Below are 24,796 nucleotides of genomic sequence, written 5' to 3' on the forward strand. Positions count from 1 at the left end.
AGACAGAGTATATAAAAAACTAATTCAATTTTCTACAAATCATCCCCATTTACCCCAGCAGATCAGTGCTTAAGTATTGTTGAATACTTTTTGCACTGCAATGATAATTGCTAAGGCTCATTTCTACCCCTAGGCATATCTAAATCCAAGGGCATATCTAGAGAACAGGAATGCTAAGCAGCCAAGGGAGCCTCTGCTTCGTGCTATAGAACTGTGGCTCTCTATTCAGAAGAAACCACCACCTGAATGTTAGTTTGTGTGCTAGGAAAATAGTTGTTATATTATTTTGATTCCAGAGTTTTGCTACAACAAAAAGCCATGTTCAGTCAATAAAAAAATGCTAGAACAAGAATGTTTTTTGGGGGGTTAGGGGTGTGGAAAAAAATAGGAGATTATACCTTCCAATAATTTATGTAAGAAGGTTATTTCACTCTCCCTTCCCATGACTCCTCAAATGGGTAGGATTTCATGAAGACAAGTACACATTTTTAAATTACTAGAATAATGAATAATTGCCATCAGATGAATAACATTGTCATTATTTTTTTTACATTTAACTTTTACGTACATGTGTAGCAAAACACTGGATCAATCAACGTTAGTATAGAGCTCTCAAGTGTTCCTATTCTTCAAAGTTAGCTTAAACAACTCTCTCCTCACTTACTTGAGTTGCTCATAAATGGTGCAAAATCTGTGAACAAATATTACATGTTGAACAAAACATGAAAGTGCTGATCATTTATAAGTTATGGTTTCATTACAACATCAACATTTTTCACCAATGCTGATAACAGAAAAATGGGAATTCTAGTTACAATATAAATGCAGATTCTAAGTATTTCTACTCATTTTCTACTTCTATTTTCATTGGGATTAAACCTCAAAATTAATCACCTTAATAATTTGCAATTCCTGTTACAAAGCTTCAGCGATACATATGCTAAGCACAAATTGCTCTGACAAATCTGCTAGTTAATTAATGTAGTACTTTTCTTTTTTGACATTTCTGCTACAAAAAAAACTTCCAGACCTCTGCCAATACCAATAGTAATATACAAACCAGTGCCTAGCTGCTATACTGAATGCTGAATATATGAATTTAAATAAAGGATACTTATAAAACTACTTTAAAAGATACTGTAAATTACATTAAATCAATGAAGAGATGTACAGAAAAAACTACATCACTTGAAGCACACATCCACTGACATCAGAAAGACTTTTAGCTTAAACACCTAAGAAATCAGAATTTCTTCTTACTACCTTCTCAGATGACTAAAATATATATATATATATATGTGTGTGTGTGTGTGTGTGTGTGTGAAATGGTCATGTGGTATAATTATTTGCAATGAAAGAATTATACTGGCATTAACATTGAGAGTCTCTAAAGGTCACTATCAATTTCTTCTTAACTGGATGGTTCTCTTATTCCAAAATATTATGCCATATTTCAATGAAGCTAAATAAATACAATGAAAAACACTGAAAAGAATGTAGCAAATGTCTGAATAAAAGTGATAAGAATATTAACATATCCTTTGTGTGCAAAAATCCAAAGATCATCTGCTCTTTGATATTTCCCATCAGCAATACTGGGTATGAATATTTTACCCATTTAGCTCCAGAGAGAACATTCAAAGCAATTTACCACTTTGCAGCAGTGCTTTAAATGCCTTTTCGTGCCATTTCATAAACTTTATAAGCACCTAAAACCACATTTCAGACACAAGAACCCATTCTTTGATGGGTCTTGATAATATCTTTGATAATATCTTCTCCAGGGGCCCAAATTTTGCCTGCCACATATCCATACTCAAATTCCCTGAGAACCTCAAACTCAGGTAATGCTCAAGCAATGCACAACTCAAGTAAATGAATCAAGGGGAAGGAGGTGCCTTTGCACATGGACTGAGATTACCTAGGGCACCTGGATTCCCTGGGATGTTTATACTCCATGTCCCAGGACAATGCCTTCACCTCAGGCTCATGTGACTTTGGGGAGAGCACTTTCTCTCCATCTTCCCTTTCCTTTGTCTCTCCCACGAACTGTGTGGCAGGAACACAAATATCAAATACCATGGAACCAAAAGACAAAAGGAATGATCTGACTAAATTATTCCATGGATTTACTGTGATTCTATAAATTTCTTAGATTCTTTTTATACAGATGATCACTAGACTTTTGAGGTGGGATGTTGGGAAAAGAGTAACAGTCCACTCTGTAAATATCACTCTGGAAACCAGGTATGGAATTTTCAGGTCTGGCACTCTTAAACTCCCACACTTTATTGATGAATGCAAAAGAAACTTACTCTGATTAGCATGTTGCTTTGTCAATAAACACCAGCCTGCAAAATCAGTAGAATGAGGGTCTACACAAATAGAAACCAGGGTCTACGCAAAATCTGTCACCCCATGAGCCAAAATTGTAGTATCAACACTCAGATTTTTTAAAAGTGAATGTAACATGATGTATGTAAGCAGTGATGTAAATGACAGAATTAGTAGCACCTTTTAAAAGTATCTACATCTATGTCTACATGGCTATATGTTATGAAATATTAAAGCAGCACAGCAATGAACATTTAACAAAAATACCAGCACCTGCATCAGTAGATCAAAACCTCTTTTTAAAAGATGTCAGATGGATGTGAGAAAAAGTTTTAAGAGAGAGCTGTTCAGCATAAGTAGCTGGGTCTACTGAAAGTGTTTTAATTTCTGTGAAGAATTTGCCAGTTTCAGTATTTCCAAAATATTTACCTTAAATCAATATAAAACCCCCCTAAAAACTCCAAGTTTCTTCAACCTAGCAAACCCAAAATCCATTTCAGAAATGTTCTCTTTAGAATATTATCACCAAAACTACTATAAACACAAAATTATCTCTCCTCACCATAGTCTGTGACTGATTTGGGAGCACGCTGTTCTGTTTCTGCATTGCGTTTCTTATTCTTGGATTTCCAAGCATGATACACCTTTAGCCTTCGGTGGAACTCTTCTCTGCAAGCTGCCAAGAGTTCAATATCTATCCCAAAAAAAAGAGGAGGGGAAGGCATGAATGAGAAAAGTCAGAAAAATTATTTATTAAATGCTTTTCTATATTGGTAAGATATATGATTGGAGATCAAGTTGTGACACTAATATGATAAAATGTAGTATGAAAACCCCTCACTCTCTGAAGCACAGAGCCTGTGTTTTATGGCCCAGAAAGTCCCTGAGAGTTTGATGAATCCTTTTCTGCTTTAGAGTAAAGGCAGTCCCCAAAGTAGCTGTTGTACTGGGACATTTGGAGCAGTAAAATGCTACTGTTGTAAAATATTTCTGTTGACAGTATCACAATGCAAGCAGCACAGAAACAAATTCTAAAAAAAAGATTAAATTGCACTGCTGAACATTATTTTTGCAACTGAAAAAAAAAAAGAAATTTGACTGCTTAAATTTGCATTCTTTTTTCATACATGTATTTTAGTTTTTCTGAATTTCATTATGTTAAGAGATTGAATGATGACAAGGCTTTTTCATTAGATATCTCAGAGTATCCAAGTTGGCTTCACGAGGAAAGAAATCCACTTATTACTGCACCATCTACATCGCTGAAAACATTGCTCCAGTCTTGCATATGTAAAAACACTCAAAGAGAATGAGTTAGTTTCCAATTTCTACATCCAGGAAGAAATTCTGAGTGATCTTAAATCACAAATTAACCAACTGCTTTCAATAAGAAGCAGGAAGAAACAGTAATATCTAAAAGAGGAATAATTCTTATCTGCTTCTATCTTCACAGCATTGAGGCCAAAGTGATTAATGCCCCACTGTAAGCTTCCAAAAAGAAGCTACACATTTTGAAAATTAAAGAATAATAGGAATATCTAAGACAGAACATATTTTTGCTTTCTTTGTGATTTGGTGATGTCAAAAAAATTCTTAGAACATGCAAATGCTAGGTAAAGCATAATAACTACTATTCCCCCTGTGGAAGTACATCAAACTGAGTGAACTTAATTAAGAAGCTATAACATGCATTTTATGGCCCAAGATGTTTATTATCATAAATATATAATCCCTAAAAGACATAACAATGAAATTATGTTTTCTTAATATGCAAATAGCTTTGTGTATTGTTATTTTGGGGGTAAGAGAACTTTTTTTAATGAATTTGTTATTCACTCAAACTGACGTAAACTTTTTATCGTTATTATAGGAAGAAAGTAACACTTTTCATACAACTACAACTTGAACTCTTTCTCGGAAAAAAAAAACCACTTACCACAGGACGTGTTGATTGTATCACGAAGCTCTGCATATTTCCACTTGCTGAGATCATGCTTCTTAGTACCAGCAGCAGCTTTTGTGGCTTGCACTGCAGGACCCCTGCAATTATTTTTAAAATATATATGTATTTTTTCAAGTGTACTAAACAGGAATTGTTTTAAGAAGAGGAAGAGATCCCATGATCAACAATGTATCATATTTATTACCACACAGAATTCTAAGACAAAATACCAAAATATTTTCAAGATGTTCAAATTATTAAGAGAAAATGAAGATATATTTTATGCACAAAATCATATAATAATCTGATTGGCCTCCTAAAGATTAAAAGGAATTGTCATTAATACTGTTCATGTGTGGAAAGACACATGTTCTGTGTATCTCATCCCACATTGATGTAAGTTTTACTTAGAGCCAACCAAGATGCAGAAAACAAAGACTGACAGTAGACATTTTAGTTCCATTCAAAAAACAGACAAGGAAAAATATTCCTGAAGTAGAACAAGGAGAAGGAAGAAAAGGAATTTCCTCTGCTATTTAAAATAGGTCTAGGACAAAATCCTTGTTCCTAACCTTGAGAAAATATTCTGTCTTTGACCAAAACCTAACTTGAGAGAAGAAGCCAAATTAATTATATATTGGCTATCTAATAACAGCAATATTTATTCAGGGGTTGGGGTTGATATTGACCATCAAGAAATATCAAGGCAAAAAAGACCACTCAGACTAAAGGCTGACCAGTAAAAAAAGACTCATTGAAACCCAGTGTTTTACAAAGGCAAAAGTTCTTCACCATGCAGGTAATACACAAGTAAGTCAACAGCAAATGCAAGTGAGAAATTATTACTAAAATCTCAATCATCTTTAGGAAAATGTACAAGGTTTCCAAGTGCAAAACAAACATTAGATATAAACATAAGCCTAAATTTCTTTTTTTCCCCAACAAATGCGGTATGGATAAGTGGAAGAACCTTCCCTCAGGAACAGCAAACTTCCCGTGGATTATTTGCTTATAAAATAAGTTCAAAACACTGCAACGTTCAGTGATGATCAGCGCACCTTTCAAACACTGAGGAATTCAAGAGCAGACACATGATTTTACCAGCCTCTGCTCATGAATGAGAAAAAAAAAAAACAATTCTTTCAGGATCTAAGGGAATTTGTTTAAAAGAAACTAGATCTTTAACAAGGTAGCAAAGTTCTTGATGCAATAAGAAAAAAACAGGCCTTTTTCTTGGAAGGTCTGTTTGTGCAGCAATTTCTTTGTGGGACAGGCACACTATTAATAGGTATAATCTAATGAATATTACTTTAACATTTATTTTTCTACAAAGGCCTCATGTGGTACTGTGAAGTTTTATGTTTATTTTCCTTTTTTAATTAGAAGCCTATAAAAGCTATTATAACCTGAAGGTTTTTTTTCTTTATGCAGTTTTAAAAGCAGAGATAACAAATGCAATTTAAATTTCATTGAATAAACCTAACATTCTTCTTAATAACAACTGAACCATCTCTTCAGTATAATTAAAACTACAGAATCTTACTGTTGGAGTAGCAGCTTAATGCCTACTCATACTACTAATCCGAGTCCACACACAGCTTCCAGTTGGAGTGTGAGAAGTCGGACTTAAAAAATTAACTCTGACTTAGAACTACTCATGACTGTAAAACAAATAACTGGACAAACTTCTTCAAACATATACTTTAATATTTTGTTTTTATAGGCACACTTGTAGGACATTAAGGATTCCTGATAAATAATTTACACTGCCTGGTGTCTATCCTTCTTGAACTTAATTTGACAAATCCTAAGGATCTTCCTTATTTAGCAACCTTACCCACCACTCTAAGAGTTTGCTGCCTAATTTAGTACAGCAGAACTAGGCTGTACCCTCTCTGGTTAAACTAGTAATCTTTAAGAATGCTTATCCAATTGAATGGCTTAGTCTTTCTATTAGGGTACTACTCTGCACTCTGAACATCACTTGCTTGTTTTCTACATGACTTCAATCATAACAGCCTGGCAGTAAGAGAACATTAAATCTTCACTGCTCCTTATGAGAGTTGTATATCATAAACAGTATTTTCAGACTAAAAATACAAAAGATCAGTCTCATGTCAAAAGTTTCCAGTGTATGAAAAGTGAGACACATTTAGTTAAACAAGCAGATACTGAGAGGTATTGCATTTTGAATTCAACCATAACACAGAGCCTCTCATTTTGCCCCAAAATTTTTCCATCTTTTTGTACATTAAAAATTGGCCACTGTCATTGGAACTGTGTCCATATATGCAGTACAATATGGCCATTTAAATTCACGTGCTACCCTAATTACATATTATGTGGTTTATTTCTATTCTTAAAATAACACTGCAGGAGAAAAATTTAGTTACTAGCTGCATTCCAATGCATGATACCACTAGGAAATCCATCAAACATGAGACTGATCATCTTCAGACTATATATACATACTTTAGTAACTTGTTAAACAACAGATTCACTTTCAAAACCTCTAAACATTTTTTCTTCTTCTGTAAGCTTCATAAAATCGATGTTAAAGGTAATCTCTGCCCTCAAGTTGCAGAAAACACTTTCTAATTACTTGCTGATATGGAACACAATCACAAAAATTTCTTTGAACAGAGTATCGGTATTTTACCAACTCGTATATTCAAGACCAAAACCTGTATTTATCTTTCCTTCTGCATTGTGCATAAAATCTTGCATCACCATTCAAGAAATCTCAGAAGGGGATTTTGTTTGGATATCTTAAGAGGGTTTTTAATACGGTCTTACCATGGAAATTTTCAAAACTGCTTTTAAGGGAACTCTAATTAGAATACTTCCTTATTAAATGCACTGACAGTTACATTACTGTTAAAAGACTTCATTAACTTAGTGCTGAATCTGTAGAAATATGCCTTTAAAAGATGTGGAGCCTTGTGTTCTGTTTACCACAAAGGTGAGAGGAGAAGAAAGCTGGAGAAGCATTAACAAAATTACAGGGTACATAAACGATTCTTATTCTTTTTCAATATAATCAATTAAAATAGCAAAGAAATAATTGCTGAAAAATGGTAAACATAATTAATCTGAAATAAATAATTTACTTATCTGCTTATGACTTGAAAAAAACCCCAGATTCCATTACTTTTAATTCCATAATAATTCAACCCATTTCATGTGTGATTTGGTTTTATAAAATTATTGATTCACCGGTGTTATACCTTCTCACCTACCTAGACAATATTTCTGACATTTCTGTGGCCATTTGTTCCCTACAAGAAAATTGGTAAATGAGCACAAACCAAATATATGGAAATAAAAACAGCCTTTATAACTGTGAAAGTGTCTTGACAATCAAACTGAAGTTAAATGAAGTGCACAGGAAATGGCTACTTATTTTAAATTATTTCTATTCAGACACACACACAAACATACATATATACATATACACACACACACAGGGTCCTGATTCTGTAAAGAGCAGTGAATCGCACAGGGCAGTGAAAAATGGATGGTATGTGAAAAACTTTACAGCAATTATAAAATAATTTCTGAACAGATGTTATTTGGTATATTTGATTATTAAAGGGTTTGTTAGACATAAGCAAAGTAGTGAATATAAGGTATTACAAACTGATTTAGACATTACAGATGCATATTAACAAAGATTACTGTGGGGTATTAGTATATAAGAGGACAATATCAATTTCTTTTGATTAATTAGTGCGGCTTTTATCTATTAGAGCATTCAAATGGAAAAAAATGCCATACGCAGTCATTTGTGGCTTTGTTCCATTGGCTCTGCAAATAGAAGACATTTCATGTTAGACAGACTACTGCCTAGTTAATATTCTAATAATATGAAGCAAGAAAAGGTGGGCCATAGCATTTCCTACTCTCTCACATCTTCTTTATTACCTTATTAATTTTTTTTATTATTATTTTTAGCTGATTATATAGACTTCTTTTTGCCTCACAAACTTTCTCATTCAATTATGACTTAAATTATAATCTGGAGAAAAAAATAATGTACAAGTGAAAGCTTCCCTCAGCCTTTCTCTCCTGTCCGATCTTTCAAAATCAGAGACTTTGAGACATGCTGCTGATCTATTTCAGGCTTGGATAAGCCCATCACGAGAAATAACAGCAATCTTCCTGTGGCTGCTCTGGGATCAGGATGGGTGCTTCTTCATTGCAAGCTGTGAACAGACCCCAAGTCCAACTGCTGTACTGGCAACCCACAGCAGAATGCACAGCAGATGCACACATGTAGCACTAACCATGCTACATTAGGACTTTTTTGGGTTGTTCCAATGCAAAAACCAGAACAGATACACTCACAACACTCTCTAAGACTAGCTTCTTTTGGTGTTATACGACATACTATATGTTTCGATAAGCGACATAAAAAAATATTGCCCAGTTGGAAGCAGATACCTATTATTTAAATTATTTTTGTACTTAAGTGCTAATCACTACCATTAATTTACCCCTGGGTGCAGTAAATCACGTATTACACATCCTTTCAAAATGTGGATGAGTAGTAAAATTGGATAAAGCCAGAAGAGGTCCAGCAGATCCAGCACAGAATAAACACATGAAAATGCTAGATCTGTTGGCAGAACAAACTTTTCTTCTTTGATAGAAGCCAACAAATATATTTTTCAAGGAAACTGCTAACACTTATGTACCTTGAAATATCTATGAATGTTATGAAAGTGAATACAGCAAGGTATTGTGAAAAAAAATAAATTACATGCACTCATGTTCAAATATGACAACAAAAAAGTGTCACATATTTCTTAAAACTCAGCACATAAAATCACCTTTTTCTTCCTCTTTTCACTCCACAGTTACAACCATACAATGGGAAATACCCTTTTATTCATGCCAATATGTAAGCATGAAACCATTTTTTACAAAACTGTGTGAAAACACTGCAAAAGCAGTACACTGCATGCATTCATTCAGTATGATGTCACACATGCTTTATCTTATTACAGCAAAATTGAACAGGGAAATATATAGAAATAAAAAAGTCAGTGATTTTAGCATATCACATGCTAATATGTCAGTCTTAAATTTAAAAGACCATAGACTATAACTTCTTTAGACTATAGCAAAATTTTGATTGATATAATATAAAACAAGTCCTGATTGATATAATATAAAACAATTAATTATTAAATTACATAATTTGTTCTAACCAATTGTTTTCATTTCACTGAACTTCGATAGTTACCTTTAAGGCAACTCCTGAAATTATGTGAAAATCCTCTGATTTCAGTAGAAGATACTGAGGCCTGGGTAATGTTTTAGTTTGATTTTAAACAAACCAAAATAAAATAAAATATTAAATGAAAAGCATTCTATTCAGGTTTTGAATGTGAGAGTAACTATTTGAAGAGACTTTAGAAACAAGGGAAAAAAATTTGCGAATGAGATAAAAAAGATCTCATATAAGCAGAAAAATCTATCACTTCTTTTCTAGATTTAGGTATTATCTTGCTCAAGAAATTATTTCCATCACTATGCTAATGTGTTCAGCCCATTTCAGCATTTTCCAATCACTCAGAATGGTCTTCAGTCTCCCACCAGCTACACAGCAGAACTGTACTAGCTACACATCAGAGAGAAACTGGCAGTCAAAGAGTTATGATGACAATTAGTTGACAATCCATTCTGGGATTATACAAGACAGACCAATGCCAAAGTGACCTATGAGCAGCAGGAAACAGAGTGGAGAGTAGAACTTCACTGACGGAAAAGTTACTGAATTCTCTGAGCTCTTGTCTATTGTCTCCCTTCTTTCATATTTAAGAGAACTCTGCCAGGTTACAACACTAGTGATTTTGTGTTTACCTTCAAAGTATTGCACCAAAATCCAGACAGGCAAAGTGGTGAGGCACTGGAACAGTCTTGCCAGGGAAGCTGTGGTTGCCCCATCTCTGAAGACACACAAGACCAGCTTGGATGGGGCCTACCTAGTCTAGTGGAAGGTGTCCTTGACCATGGCAGGGGGTTGGAACAAGATAATCTACAAGGTCCCCTTCCAAACCAAACCATTCTGATTCTGCGAATGGAGCATGTCAGTCTCATCAGAGACAATTTAACAGCTATTGTAGAACTGAGGGAAAAACTACAACTACTTCAGTGGACCTGTCTAAAAGTCAGTACTGAACATGATAAAAAATTACCCACCTATCTCAAGCAGGCATACAGCTATTAAAAAAAAAAAGTATACATCTAGATGAAATTTGGGTAGTAAAAGAAACACATCTGGGAGCTTGACATTCCATGGTAACATAGGGGATTTTCTTGCACTCATTTCAACAACAAACTGAGCAGGGTCATACTAACAAAGTCACCAATAATGTTCATAGGTGCCTTTATGCAACCTGACCAGTAAATACCATTTTTACTGGAACTTCTAAGTTGCTTCTAAGGCATCAAGAAGAGCTCTTGCTTGCAGACAGGCAGTGTGGTTCTGTGTATCCAAAATTAAGCTCTTCTTATTGCAAACAAGACTAACACTTAACATTTGAACCCATCTATGTTAGATATTTTCATTCCACTTGAAAAAAACTTACCAGTCAGGGCCCAGAAATTACTTTTATTTCTGCAAAGAGGGTTTCTTGTTTAAAAAAAAATCCCACACAAATTCACTGTACAAATAGAACCATCAAGTCCTAGCAAAGATGTATTTTATTATTACTTACCACTGAAAAAATTCTATTCCCTACTTTAAATGAGTCATAAAAATCAGAATTCTAAGTTTGCCATCCTTGTTAGAACTCAAAAAAAGAGAACTGCAGTCATATCCACAAGCACATACAAAATTACTGATGTCGAAAGATGCAAAATGAAGGAAGTCTAAGAAAAAGCAATCTATTTCTAACAAATTTCAAAATTTAATTTGAAAAACATTCTAACACACTGACTTAGAAGCTTCATTTCATGAACACGAAGTTCCATAAACCCAACAACAGCACAGTCTTCTCAAAGGGATCAGGATATGGAGAAAAAACCTACAGAGAAGAAAATGTAACTCCTTAGTTCCATACCTGCGCAAACCTAAATCGAGCTGAGCTTCGTCACTGATGAGTTCTGCCTCGCTCTGGGCAATTCTCATTGCAAGCTCATGGTCACGACGCTCCTGTTCAAGCACTGCCTGGTGCTGGGTTTCCTCCTCTCGTTCTCTAGCTAGCTGAGCCTCAATTTCAGCCTGTTTTAGAATAAGACACCTTTAGCCTTACCTACAAAATGCTACATAAGCAATATTAGAAAAAAAATGCTATGTTTGTATATTAGCTTTTGAAAACATGTACAAGTTTACAGAACTGAAAAATTAACAGCATTAGTATTTAGTTTAACCCAAGAAAAATGAAGCGCTTACAAACTGAACATTGGTTTTCATACAGTTTATCAAATATTGTCCACCACTTATATTACCTTTTTTTATAAAGTGACAAATAGTTATTATTTCTTTTTTTTAAATATATGAAGTATTTTCTTCTGTATTATAAAAATTAGTGTTCAGTTTATTAAAACTCAAATGAAACAGAGACTATGGCTACTCCTCCATAGCACTAACACAATACTTCCTTGATATTCTGCTCTTGGCATCACAGGACTTTGCAATAGGCAGCACTTTGGATATAGGTCTGTAATTCATTTTGAAAAGGGATTAAGACAGACACTGGTATTCTCTATGGAACTGATCTAACTTTGAATTTAAGCAAATGGTAAAACTTCCAACTTAGTGCAGTGCAGGAGCAATTCAAATATACTGCCTCAGCAGAGCCAAACAGCAGCAGCAGTTTACCATCATTAACCCACAAAAAGCCTTGCACACACAGTAAATAAAACAGGACCATCCAATTCATACCTTCAAAAGGCACATGCACCAAGTTTTAGCATGCCCAAAAATTAACAAAGGAAACAAAGCTGCCCCCCACTCATCATTGTGAAGTTGCACCACTAAAACACTAAAAAATGTATAGTGACACCAATGACTTTACCCTATAAATCTCATCTTAGATTAGCTGATAAAACCAACTACCAGGAGGAAAGACAATGAGAAATTAACTGTATGTGGGAGAATGAAGCACCCTACAGGATTATGCATCCTCTTGGATCCAAACACAGCATTTTAAAGTAAAAGCATAAATTACATTCTGCATTGCAGATATCCACAGCTCAGAAACCAAAAGACAAGAAACATTGATAAAGACAATCATTATAAATGTTCTTTTTCTCATAAGAGTGCTATCCCAGGTCACCCAAGCAATCTCCAACAAAAAAGGAAAAGAGGGATATAGGGGCCAAACACACCTCAGAAGGAGAGCTCATTATGAAATCAGTAAGAATTGCCATAAATCGAGGTGGAGGAGTGGCGTTCGAGCTGCATGTATTTAGGGTACATGAATGTAGCCAAAGGAGCTACCAAGGACAGTCCTGCATCCTCTCATTATTACCAATGTTCTGAAAGTGTTTGCACTTAAGCAAGTAAAAAACACAGACCAAGCCGAGATACGACTTTAGTAAAAAAATACCAAGCTTGCCTGACATGGATCATACAGAAAATCTTCAAAGGCTAAACTAGGATTCTCAAATGTTGCATATTTTTTAAATAACTTTTAAAACCCTTTAAAAAAAGATGCACCTCCACTCAGAATACCTGAAGTTGCATGGGAACTAGAAATAGGTGATCCGTCTTGGGATGCCCTAAACATGACATTTGCCTTATATTTACTAATAAAGCTACATAAGCTACAAAAAACATTTATAAATAATACATGAATACATGAAAACAAAACAAACACAAAACCCCAAAACCACCACAACAAGAAGAAATCCCCCAAAGCCACACACAGCTAAATCATTAACCTGAATACGCTTTTCTTCCTCTTCCCTCTTTTTTCTCTCTTCCTCTTCCTGCTTTCTCTTTGCCTCAATCTCAGATTTCCTATTACATAAGAGGAGAAGGAAATGAAAGTGTGTTATTATGATACAAGTGAACAAGAAATAAATACACTTAATATTTGCAAGAAATACAAAGACTCTTTCATAAAACTGAATGGTAATCCACAAATCATGATGACAGGATACTACATGTAAGTCATGAAATTTTTCAAGTTCATCTGTATTTCCAGCTGCATCCTTTTTTCCATATGCTCTTCTGACACTTGCCTTATAAATCACTGGGAAAGGAAATGCTTCAACACTGCAAAGATCACCCAGAATACAACCCAAGTGACTCTCTAAGTGAGAGTATATCAAAAAGGACTTCATTAAAGAGCCTTTTCTGTTCTCATTCTGTAAACACCAACTTATTCAAATTCAAGACTCACAGGCGTCTTTCCTCTTCTTCCTTCCTTCGTTTTTGGTCTTCCTCTTCACGTCTCTTTCTTTCTTTTTCCATTTCCTCCTGGATGCGTCGTAGCCTCTCTGCTTCATCCTCTTGCTGCTTCTTCTTTTGCAGTGCATTCAGAAGCTGCTCTGAGCTTTTAACTAAAGCATCATATTCTTTCTGTATCTGTTCTCTAGTCATTATAGTGGTCTGCAAAAATAGTAAGGGAGAAATTCTTTTTTATTTGTACTTCACTTTTGAAGCATATACTGAAAAAATATTAAGTGAAATGAGATCACTGAGCACTACACATAAATCATATATACACCTCAGGGCTGGGAAGCTTAAGTCCATTCTTCCCTTTCTTTCTAAAATCCTGAGGACTCATTCCTCTCCCCTCTCCTATAAAACCATACAAAATCATCTCCATTTTATCACTGAAATTAACTTCTTTTCAAAACATATCTTCATATTTTAAATCTTGCCATTTTAAGCAACAGAAATTAATTCTTAACATGCTAGGATGGAAATTAAGGCCTTCCCATGTGTATTTTGAATTGTGTTCTTATCTTCTTTAGTGGTTATTTACAGCTCTGCTTTTATGTCGTAGCATAAAATAGCATTTCTTTATATTTCTGCCAGCACTCAGAAAAAATACTGCACTGTGTTGTGACTCACTTTTTCTAAAAAGTTATTAGTAACAAATTAGAGGTTAAAAATGCTTCAAAAATAGCCTTTGCTAGACACGTTTTCAAACCTTATTGACAGGTACAATTTAATTTCATTTTACAATTCACATCTTACTAATAAAACTGCAATATGGGGGGTGTGCTGACCTTTTCTGATAGTGTATCATGATGATAATCAAATTATATCATTTTTATTAGAAAAGAGAACCCTAAGTTGACAGGTTAACTCTACCATCTTTTCAACAGTGATTTTAAATAGAGAAGTCTTAATATGGTGTACTCAGAAAGCTAGATTATTGCATGAAACAGGAATTCAAGAAACCAAATTTTTTCTAACATTAATAAATGCCAGTGTGCTTTCATTTTGCCTTTGTGCTTCTGTGGTAAAAACACAGGTGAAAGAGAGGACTACAGACATGAAGCATAATCAGCAAGATGAATTTTTTTTACTACCCAGTCTGAAAAACCTCATAATTGGAAATGTCTTTACTCCATAATAAATGTCTTTATTCTGTGATAAATGCCTTGTTTCAGTCCTTATTAAGTTAAAATATTGTTAATGCTAATTGGTATTCCAATAATGGTAATAATGGTAATTGGTATTCCAATAATGAAAGCAACAAACAAATTATTGAAACACTTGTCTCATATTATCAACATGCATTTTTTCTTTAAAACCTTCAGTGCCAATTTTGACATAGAGATACCAAAGTCTAGACATGTGCACCTATTTTCAGGATTCACTTCCATTATATTTACAAATAATTTTAAACAGGAATTACCCAATGACTGAAAATTAAGACCACTATATTGAAGTATATTTTCTATTAAGAAAAATGCATTGGCCTTCTCCTTTAAATGAAGCTTTTAAAATATTCCAGTACCAAGATACAATTTCTCTCATTATTATCACATACCTTAATTTTGGTCATTGAAGCATCAATAGAATCCTCCAACTCCTTGACCTGCTTGCTTGTCTCTGCTTTCCCCTCCTTCAGAGCACTTACTACTTCATTAAATTTATCAAGTCTCTTCTTCAGTGTACGTACTTTTATCAGGCCATCAATGCTGTGAAGGTAAGACAGCTTATTTGCTTAATTGAAATTATTTTGGAGGGTGGTATTTTAAAACTCCACTAGTCACTCATGTAAAAAAAATAGACAGGGAGAGAAGTTGTGCCTTCTGACAAAACTCACCCTCTTTTTTGAAATTCAAACATTATCACATCAAGTAACTAAGCAATGGAGCCTTTTCCAAGCAGTAAGTAAAATTACTTAGCAAACAGTGACTCAAAATGGAAAAATGTATTATTATTTTGAGAATTAATTTGGGTTGGTTGTTTGTTTGTTTGTTTCCACAATAATAAATCATTAGTATCCAGTAGAGGATTTTAACTGGAAGGGATAAAGGCTGAGTAGTGCTACTTATTAAAAGAGCCATAATGGAATGAATCAGATAAAACTCAACTACACAGCATTACACCCCAGAATGAACACAGTCAAAGGAGTGAGAAAACAAGGCTGGGGAAGAGTTTGTGGAAAACTCAAGAGTTTTTTTTTAAGAACGACTATTGAAGGTCCCACACAGAAGTTACAACTCTGCAGACCATCCCCTAAACAGAAATCACTGTACTGGGATTTGTAAATCAACACACAAAAGTAGAAATTAAATCAAATCATTAAAGACGAGCACCAACTAGCTCAAAATTTTAAAAAATGTCAGAAAAATGTCAGAAATGCCAAGATTCAAAATGAAACATAACTTTCAAAGGATGTAAAAGAACTTATCAGAAGCCCACAACAACAACAGAGCTGCATCTCTGTCAAAGAACATTAAGGTGTCAGCACAGCTTAATTATTGAAGTAGTTTTTCCATCAGTGTTCTCTCCAATCAGATAATGGAATTAATTTCAAGAGGAGACAAGACAGTTATTATTTCTAAGAAAAAATGAAATGGAGCCTATAAAGGAAGGTGTGAATGGGTAAAGGACAACAATTAATGAGCTTAAATTAAATTAGACAGACTTAATAAAAAATTTCTAAAAACAAGGTTGTCACTGAAGGATTTCACGAACAAAGAGCTAAAGAAACATCTTTAGGAAAGGCTCAGATTTAGTCTATTCATCCTTGGGAAAGAGTGAAGGAACACAGAACTCCTCAGTCTCCTTCAATTGTACTTTGCATCATTCTATGCCTTCGGACAGATTTAGTTAAATAAAGTAAACCTCTTCTTACAGTCACTAGAAAATATAATTTAAAACATATTTTCTTCAAACAAGGAATATCTTCTTACCGTGGTTTGTGCTTTCTCTTGCAAAGCCACATACGAATAGTCTTTTGTATTTTAATGCAGGCACTGGCTCGATATTTTATCTTATTTTTCACTGTAAGCACACAGAAGATAGAATCTTAATGTTTCATACAGCTTAATACAACTTCTATCTTCCTTACACATTTTATGTCTCACAACTGTATGCAGACTATGTGTGCTTGAGAGCTTTTTCTATATTGGAACCACAACATTGAAGAAACAGCTTCCCACCCAAATCCAACAGGAACAATGAAACGTGTGCACACTCACACACCCCTCCAGATTCACACATACCAGTAAATTTTGTTAAAAGTCACAGGCTCTAGCAAGCAAGAAACACTCAGCTTGAAGTCTTAGTCCTGTAGAGATAATAAAGTGGCTGCAACACACTGAGCATTTCTGTGCAATACTGGAATGAAAAAAAAACCCACATAACAAAAGCTCTAGCTTTTGTTCTAATACAGTCTTCATCTAAAGACTCTAACTAAATGATTGAGACCAGGAGGCAAGTTAAACAGAGAATCAAGGCACTGGCACATGCATGTGTGCTGAGTATTTTAGAAGTGCAACCATAAATGAGTTTTTACAGATTTACTAGAGAAAATGTAGATGCCTGTGGATCCAGACTGCCGTTAACACATGGTTTGTAAACACAGTGATATTTCATGTTCATTTATTTGACTTAGGTGGTCACAAAGATGTACTCTACTTCTTGTTTATATGTTTCAACTTTGTACTTGGAATAAAATTAGGTTTAAAGTTCCCATAAAATACTACAAAGAAATAATAATCCATATTATTTCCCTGTGTTTCTATTTTTTACACATGGTGGCATACTTTCTGTCCTGTCTTTCTGAAAAAATTAGACTAAATAACATAAATGTCTAGGTCAAAACCAAGATTTTAGTGTTACAATCTCTGATGCTTGAAATCTCGTAAGAAACCAGAAATTCTATTTGCTTCACTATAAAAAGCAACAAATAATAATCAATCAGCAACAGACTGTACTGGCCCAAATGCACAGCCATGTGGCATAAGGCCTTTATGCTTTTCTTCCCCATTCTAATGCAGTTTTCACCCTCCATTGTTATCAGAGATTGCAGACATTCTGCATCAGACCCTTCCCCATCTCCCAGACAGCTTTTCTGAAGCACACCACAAGTGCCAATCTCTCTTCCACACCACCTTATTCCTACTCTGCACAGTAAACTTCAAGAAAAATCCCAACGACCTTAAAATCAATTACTCAGACTTCAGTTGTAACCATCTGCTATACATGTCCTCAGCCATGTTTCAAGGTGTTAATAATTGCTGTGCTGTATTTTAACAAACATTTTGAGTTAATAAAACACAAAACACATACATTTAATCACCGAGAGAGAACACCATTGAACTTTTTTCCAACGACTGCAGATAAGCCAGCGATTCACTCGTTTAACCAGCTCTGCTAAGTGATCCGGATCAGACTTCATTATCTGATCAAACTCTGCAAACTAAATGATAATTAAAACAAGTTTTACTTATTAGGAGGACAGAGAGTGTTAGAAATTATTATTTGAGATCATGCTGAATTAAAATTTTTAACATAAACTGTATGTCATTATATCAGCTTTCAATTAAAGTCAGCAGATAAATTTTATTACACTTTATTGTTTAATGAAAAGAGAAATTACAAGTGCAGATTTTTTATATGTTTGTTTTATGGATGTCCAACACTTGGCCTTTTGAATAATATAACCATTTACTAATCACCAAAAATATTTATTGTCAAAATTTTTAAAAATCAATTGTTTTTCTACATCCTGGAAATGAACTCTGGCGTTCAACAACTTCAATATAATTAGATGTAATCTAATTATATATCTGTGGAAAAAAATAAAAGCTGAAAGCACTTCTCAATTTTTAACCTTTGTATAAGCTTCCCATTGCAGGCAAGATTTTCTGAAAATCCTGCACTTGCTTTTCAGTAATTATAGGAGAGGAAGAGCATTCTTCTGGGATTACAATAATTTTCCTTTCTCATCACAACAGCTCTCAACTTCATCTCCTTACTCTGAATAGAAGCAGCAATGCTCAGAATCACAGAAAGAGATTTCAGTTATAAACAGATTTTACTAGAAAATAGTTCTTGGCTGTGACTTCCTCTTTTTAATAGTCAACATAATTCTTGGAAAACAAACATCGCATTAGAAATACTGTAGCATCAGCAACAAGATTATAAACCCAATTGTATCCGTACAAATTTTGTGGTTTATTCAAAGAAAAGGAACAAAATTATTTATACAAATCCTGGGCAACCTTATTTAGGTTGGCCGCACTTTTGTCAATGTGTTAAACAATGTCACTTTCAAATGTCCTTTCTAACTGAAATTATTCTAAGATTCATAATCATGAACTCCAAGAAAAAGATTACCTTGCCGGGCCTAAAAAACACCTTGGTTAGTCCGAATTTATAATCATTTTCATTCAGTCCCAGGGCTTTAAATAGGGCCTGAAACACAGAAAACATAAAGGATTATATTCTGCCTCCTTCAAATAAACACAAAAGTCAACATCACAATATATTTTTTCTACTGGACAATACACAAGAATTATTTTCTTACTTTGCAAAAAAGCCTAGGGTCCAGTCGAGCCAATTTTTCAGGCAAGTATTTCTTGTACATATTGTATAGTTCATGAAATGAAGCTCGTGACGGGAAACCACCTTGCATCAAATCCAGAACTGACACCATCCCTAAATTCAGAGACACATACACAAAAGCTGGGATCAGTAATATGGAAATTAAGCAGTGAATTTTATGATAACCAATAGGTTTATGATGTGAGACAACATGGGTCTTATATCATAAAGATATAACAACAAATGTCTTAGAGACATTGTTCAGAGACTAAAGCACAAAGTTCAGCTGGGATTTGATCAAGCCTGTAGCATTTTTTGATTATGTGATCAGTCACAAAAAGTTAATACTGAACACATAAGAAAAACCCATGAAGTTTTCTCCCTATTTGAGGGCTAAGTAACACTCAATCATCCATAGGATTTTTCTTCTAATATTTCTTCTAAAACCTTTTTTCTTTTTCAGTAGATTTGACATTTTCATTTTTAAAGGGAAGGAAAAAAAAACCCAACTCCATACCCAAACACCAAATAATGCCCAGGCTTTTATTTTAATCATGTGAATGGTATTTGTGAGATGTGGAACAGATACAACCTCAAATACAAATGCAGTGCTAGAACATTTAGTGCACTTGAAATACCAAGTATCAGCTGCTAAGATGTAACTCCAATGTCCTGAATAATGTTACTACATTTTGGCTGCAACAAGGACATCAGTAAAGCCCAGACACAGTCAGTAATGTTCAAATTACTTCAGCAGCACAGGCCATACCAGTTTTTACCCACGACTTTACACAACCCTATACACAGAGGCTGCAGGTAAGTTTTCAAGTTGGACTTCAACATGTGGTTGCTGCTGCAAAACTCAATCTTCTGCATACTTCCTTTCAATAGAAATTTAATTTGTTTATACTGTCTCTGTTTTTCCAAAAGTTGAGTGGGGCATGAACAAATAAAGCTGTAAATTTGGAAAGCATCTAGCATTTCAAGAATAACAAAGATGCAGCATTTCATCCATGTTAGATTTTTAGCTCCAAATCAAATTAATAGGGATAAAAAGAAACTTTTGAGAAAGTAAACCAGTATAATTAAACTCGATCATAGTATCTATAAAATAAAAGAACACTGGTGTGCTTGAATTATTAGATATCTCAGCTAACACTGACTGCCTCTAAATGCACACAGGAGTTTCTAACACTTCAACTGCCACAGAAATTTAAAACTCTATTGTTCCAGTCTGAACTGGTGCCCTATTAATACTGTGAGCAACTCTTCTTTGCAAGAAGAGTCCTAACACCTAAGATGAATTACTTCTAAAATAAATGCTACGTTACTAAAAATCTAAATAGCTGTTCATAAGGCACAAATAACCTACCTTCTAGAAACCAGCAAAGAAACACTGCTTTCATCCCACATATTTCAAACTTAGGGTAATATGTAATCACCACAGTAAAAATCAAAGGGAAGAATACCAGAACACTGACATTACCTGAACACTGAAGCTGAGAGAGGATCTGTCCTCCTTCAAAGTGGTGACTTGTCATCTTTAGATTAGGTTTGATACAGCGAATAAAGCTCGACCCCTATGACCAAAGCAAGAAGTTAGCAAAAACACAGATTTTTAAAATTTCTAAAATAACAGTTTATGATTTAAGACTTATGGGTGGGGAGAAAAAAAAGATACAAAACAATAGTATTGTAAAATAGAAATGCTGATGTTATCATAAAATCATAGAATGCTAAGGGGTTGGAATGGGCCTTAAAGATAATCAAGTCCAAGCCCCATTCTTTTTCTGTCATATATCAGTTTTGCACTGTAACCTTGATCTTGATGTAACTAATTTCCATGCTCAAGCTATTAATTGGATCCTCAATTCTGTTGAATTTTTACTCAACTATTCTCCTTAACATGTATACAATCTATGATTTATGACTCTAGATCCTACTACCCTCAATATTTTCCACAGTCACAACACTAAAATGCCCCACAGTTCACATCAGCCAACAGGCTACCAGATTCCTGACATCAGAATCATGCCAGATGAACCTGACCTTCCTTAACTTCTACTTTTTACAACTTCTTTTGGCTCACAGCTTCAGTCTCCCTTCCCTGATGTTGTTCCAGTCTGCTCCTCTCTTATGACCATGTGAGGTATGGTTTTGACCACTGCTCTCTCTGATCATTTCACATTCATCAAAGGATAACATTTTGCCAAGCACCATCCAATTATTCTGATTTTCCTGTAACAGGTGACTACAAATGATAACGTTGAATATACTAAAACAAAATTGGGACTGACAAAATGTAGTATTAATCCCAGTTTGTAGAATATTCTCTCTTTTTCCATCTCTCAGCTGGAAAGGAAGGGAGCTCTACATTAACAATATCTCCTCAATCATGGGTTAGCTAAACTCAAGAGTACAGCAAGCCTGGCCACATACTTTTTTTCCCTGGACTCTATTTCAGTTCCAGAATGTTCTGGGTAAAATAGATCACCCTTCAGACTGGCCTCATGACTACAGTAAAATCTTATATGCTGGCTATACTCCAAGCACCTCACTGGTTTTTTTCCCTTGATTTTCTACTTTTCTTTTTTTGACAGAGCATCCGTAATGTGTTAGAACATGTGGTCAAGAGAAACAACACTGTGTTCCTACAGCTCCAAGTTCTAAAATAAAATGGCATGTTGTACATGGAGAATTTCACAAACTATCTAATTACATCAGCCAAATTAACAAATATTCATTAGGGGACTTAGTTTCTTTGACCACCTATGCATTTACAGCCTATCAAAAAAAGCAAAATGAAAAAATAAATTTTGAATGACTTTATGGAACATTAAAACAATAATTAATAATAAATTACTTCTTAAATACCTTACTTCTAAGAAACATTTCTAAATTTTCTGAAAATTAGTTATCAATGATAACCAATGCACAGAAAGAATAGACAAAAAAGGAGATTGCAGCACAGACAGATTTCACATTCACAGATTTTTTAACTTTCATTCTACAACCTTTTTAAAGGTGGTGGGTTTTCCTTTGTCCAGTAAATAAATAACCATTACATGCACAGGAAGATGTTCCCAAAGTGCCATGGAGCTGCAAACTCTAAAGCAATTACTAATCACATTTATTGTAAGCCCTAATATTGAGAGTATCTATTTTGCCTTACGTCAGAAAACTGTGAACCTTCACCTGTATATATACTTACAGTACTGTGAAGCTTCTCAAGGAGCAAATTTAGCTGAGTCTGTAAAAGAAAACAGGTACTTCAAGAGCCTTACCATGGCATATACAGAAAAATACACACCAAACAGAGGTACAGCATTACTGCATGCATGTTCATTGTTAGTGAGACAGAACTGATAAACCAAACATTCACCAATTTCAATAGACAAAATCATGCAAGTGTGCATGAATGGCCCTGAGGAAATTGCTTGTATTTAATTGTACAGCAATACTACATGGACTAGTCACTTATTACAACACAGTTATCAAAAAAAAAACCATGCATGTCCATTTGGGAAAATAAAAAATAATGACTATGTAATAAAATTATATTAAAAAAATTAGACCAATCAGCGATCATTTTTTAAAAACACATTGAAAATTTGTGAAATCCCAAATTTAATCCATAACAAGCATTATTTTTGTGTTACATAATTAACACAAAATATATTCTCAGGCTTTTCTTCTGGGTTTTAAGTTATGTCAATATTTACCTGCAACAATCTATTTTTATTTCCAAATTTCCAACTTTTAAATTCTCTATTGATGACAAAAAACTACAATTTTAAAATTACACTTGCTGAAGTTGCATTTAAATATACTGTGATTAGAAAAGACTTCAATACTACTATTATTTGGAATCAAGTCTTCAGAATAACAAGAGACTTAAAGCTATCAGAGAAAACAGTTTAGAGTTGCTATTGAAAGTAATTGGTAGGGACTTAAAATATTACAAAAACACATCAGAAAAATACCAATATTTTTACTTTAGAGGTGTGCCTGTTTTGCCACATGAATTACTGCCGGGCTAGCCTTTCTAATTTATTAGAAATTTTAAGTATATAGACTGCAGCAATACAAAATTCAGTATGTCCTAACATATTCATTTTCAGCACTAGAAGCAAAATTCAAAGGATCTGACTTTTGACTATATTTTTTTTAGCCAGATCTTTCAATTACCTTGAATCCAAGGAACAAGATTTGCATGGGGTAGTGTGCATCACCTACAGCTGCCAGTTGTCCCTCTGGTAGATAAAATTGGTTTGGGATTTTTTTAACTTAACATGGATATGGTTAGGAAGAGTGCCACAAGAAGCATGACAAACACTAATAACCTCTTGCTCAGTTCTGACTTACACACACTCTTTATATCTCACCTTGATTATAATAATTATGTTTTCTTAAGTCAGAGACACATAAGTTTGCAAGAGACAGACTCATTTCCATCAACAAAATACACTTTTGCTTGAGGAAAAATACCCCTTCCTTATACTCTGTTATTTGACAAGAAATAAGCCAGAGACATTCTCAGGTGAATTTCTCCAACAAAATGTGTATACAAGTAAAGCATATTGCTAAAGCTACTGCTCTTTGAATTGTCACAATTTAATTCATCATCAAATCTTGAACAGATCCGATGATAAATTAATCATTATTTTCTCAACTGATTAATGAGAATTAATTGTAATTAGTAATAAGGAAGGGACGTGTGAAGGATTTAATAAAGAGAAGTCCCTGCAACATCATCTAATAATTTATATAATTATAAGAAGTTATGACTTCAATAGTTCAGAAGACTGACTTACAAATTAATGCACTAAGAATTCTTTTCTTAAAGAGATGAAATATCTAGTAAGATAAAAGACCTTATTTTGATGTCATCTGAAGTGAAATTTTCAAGGCTATTAGTGTTCATCAGCATCACATGCTGTGTCTGGAAGGTAACACTAAATGAATTATTGGAAGTAACACATACATTCAAAATGCCATGAAACTTGAAAACATTGAAAGAATTATAAATTGAAGGGCCAGATCCAAAGAGGACATTAGTTGTGTTTTAGGTGGAGAGGTGAATACCAAAGTTCCAAAAGGAAATCCAAAAGTGTTCCCCACTAAGCTTCTGCTTCACTTTAAAAATGCCTCCCTTTTAATTCACCCCTCTGTGGGCAGTGGTATAATGCACAAGACCACATCACCTGAAGGTGGGGTGCCAAACCTGAGAGAAATTGAAAATACAGATGGAAGGAAGAGAAAATTGTCTCAAAAGATCCCCCAGTTGATTTAATTTTAAAAATACAGTTCTAAAAAATCATGGATCCTAGCTTCATTTACAGCATACTCATGGCTGCAGGGCATGCTCAGGACACGGCTTATCTGTATGCAACTTTTCAGACTACCAGATGATCATGTATTTTATATTAAACCAATTGCTGTACTTTAATTCAACAACCACTATAGAATAGGAAGCAGTTAAAAAGAATTATCACAGCAAAATTCAAGAGAGCAGTTTGCCCAGTTCCAAGCTAAATGCCAAA

At 34.3% G+C, this 24,796-nt stretch overlaps 1 protein-coding gene across 3 annotated transcripts in view; it reads right to left on the reverse strand.

The window, feature by feature from the left end:
* MYO6 (myosin VI) overlaps window positions 1-24,796 on the reverse strand; it is a 101,598-nt gene that overhangs the window by 6,502 nt on the left and 70,300 nt on the right. Inside the window, exons 19-33 of one of the 3 annotated variants that reach the window (XM_041410678.1) lie at window positions 22,465-22,503; window positions 20,740-20,833; window positions 19,237-19,367; window positions 19,047-19,124; window positions 17,997-18,126; window positions 16,616-16,706; window positions 15,241-15,391; window positions 13,636-13,844; window positions 13,172-13,250; window positions 11,347-11,507; window positions 8,054-8,083; window positions 7,516-7,554; window positions 4,271-4,374; window positions 2,897-3,028; window positions 665-691 (exon numbers count right to left, since the gene is read on the reverse strand). In XM_041410678.1, the coding sequence (XP_041266612.1) occupies window positions 665-691; window positions 2,897-3,028; window positions 4,271-4,374; window positions 7,516-7,554; window positions 8,054-8,083; window positions 11,347-11,507; window positions 13,172-13,250; window positions 13,636-13,844; window positions 15,241-15,391; window positions 16,616-16,706; window positions 17,997-18,126; window positions 19,047-19,124; window positions 19,237-19,367; window positions 20,740-20,833; window positions 22,465-22,503 (1,495 nt within the window). The remainder of the gene's footprint in view (window positions 1-664; window positions 692-2,896; window positions 3,029-4,270; window positions 4,375-7,515; window positions 7,555-8,053; window positions 8,084-11,346; window positions 11,508-13,171; window positions 13,251-13,635; window positions 13,845-15,240; window positions 15,392-16,615; window positions 16,707-17,996; window positions 18,127-19,046; window positions 19,125-19,236; window positions 19,368-20,739; window positions 20,834-22,464; window positions 22,504-24,796) is intronic. The other 2 variants (XM_041410679.1, XM_041410680.1) reach the window with 2 other exon arrangements.

The sequence above is a fragment of the Onychostruthus taczanowskii genome, unplaced genomic scaffold, assembly GCF_017590055.1.
Source record: "Onychostruthus taczanowskii isolate IOZ18803 unplaced genomic scaffold, ASM1759005v1 scaffold33, whole genome shotgun sequence".
Classification (NCBI taxonomy): Eukaryota; Metazoa; Chordata; class Aves; order Passeriformes; family Passeridae; genus Onychostruthus; species Onychostruthus taczanowskii.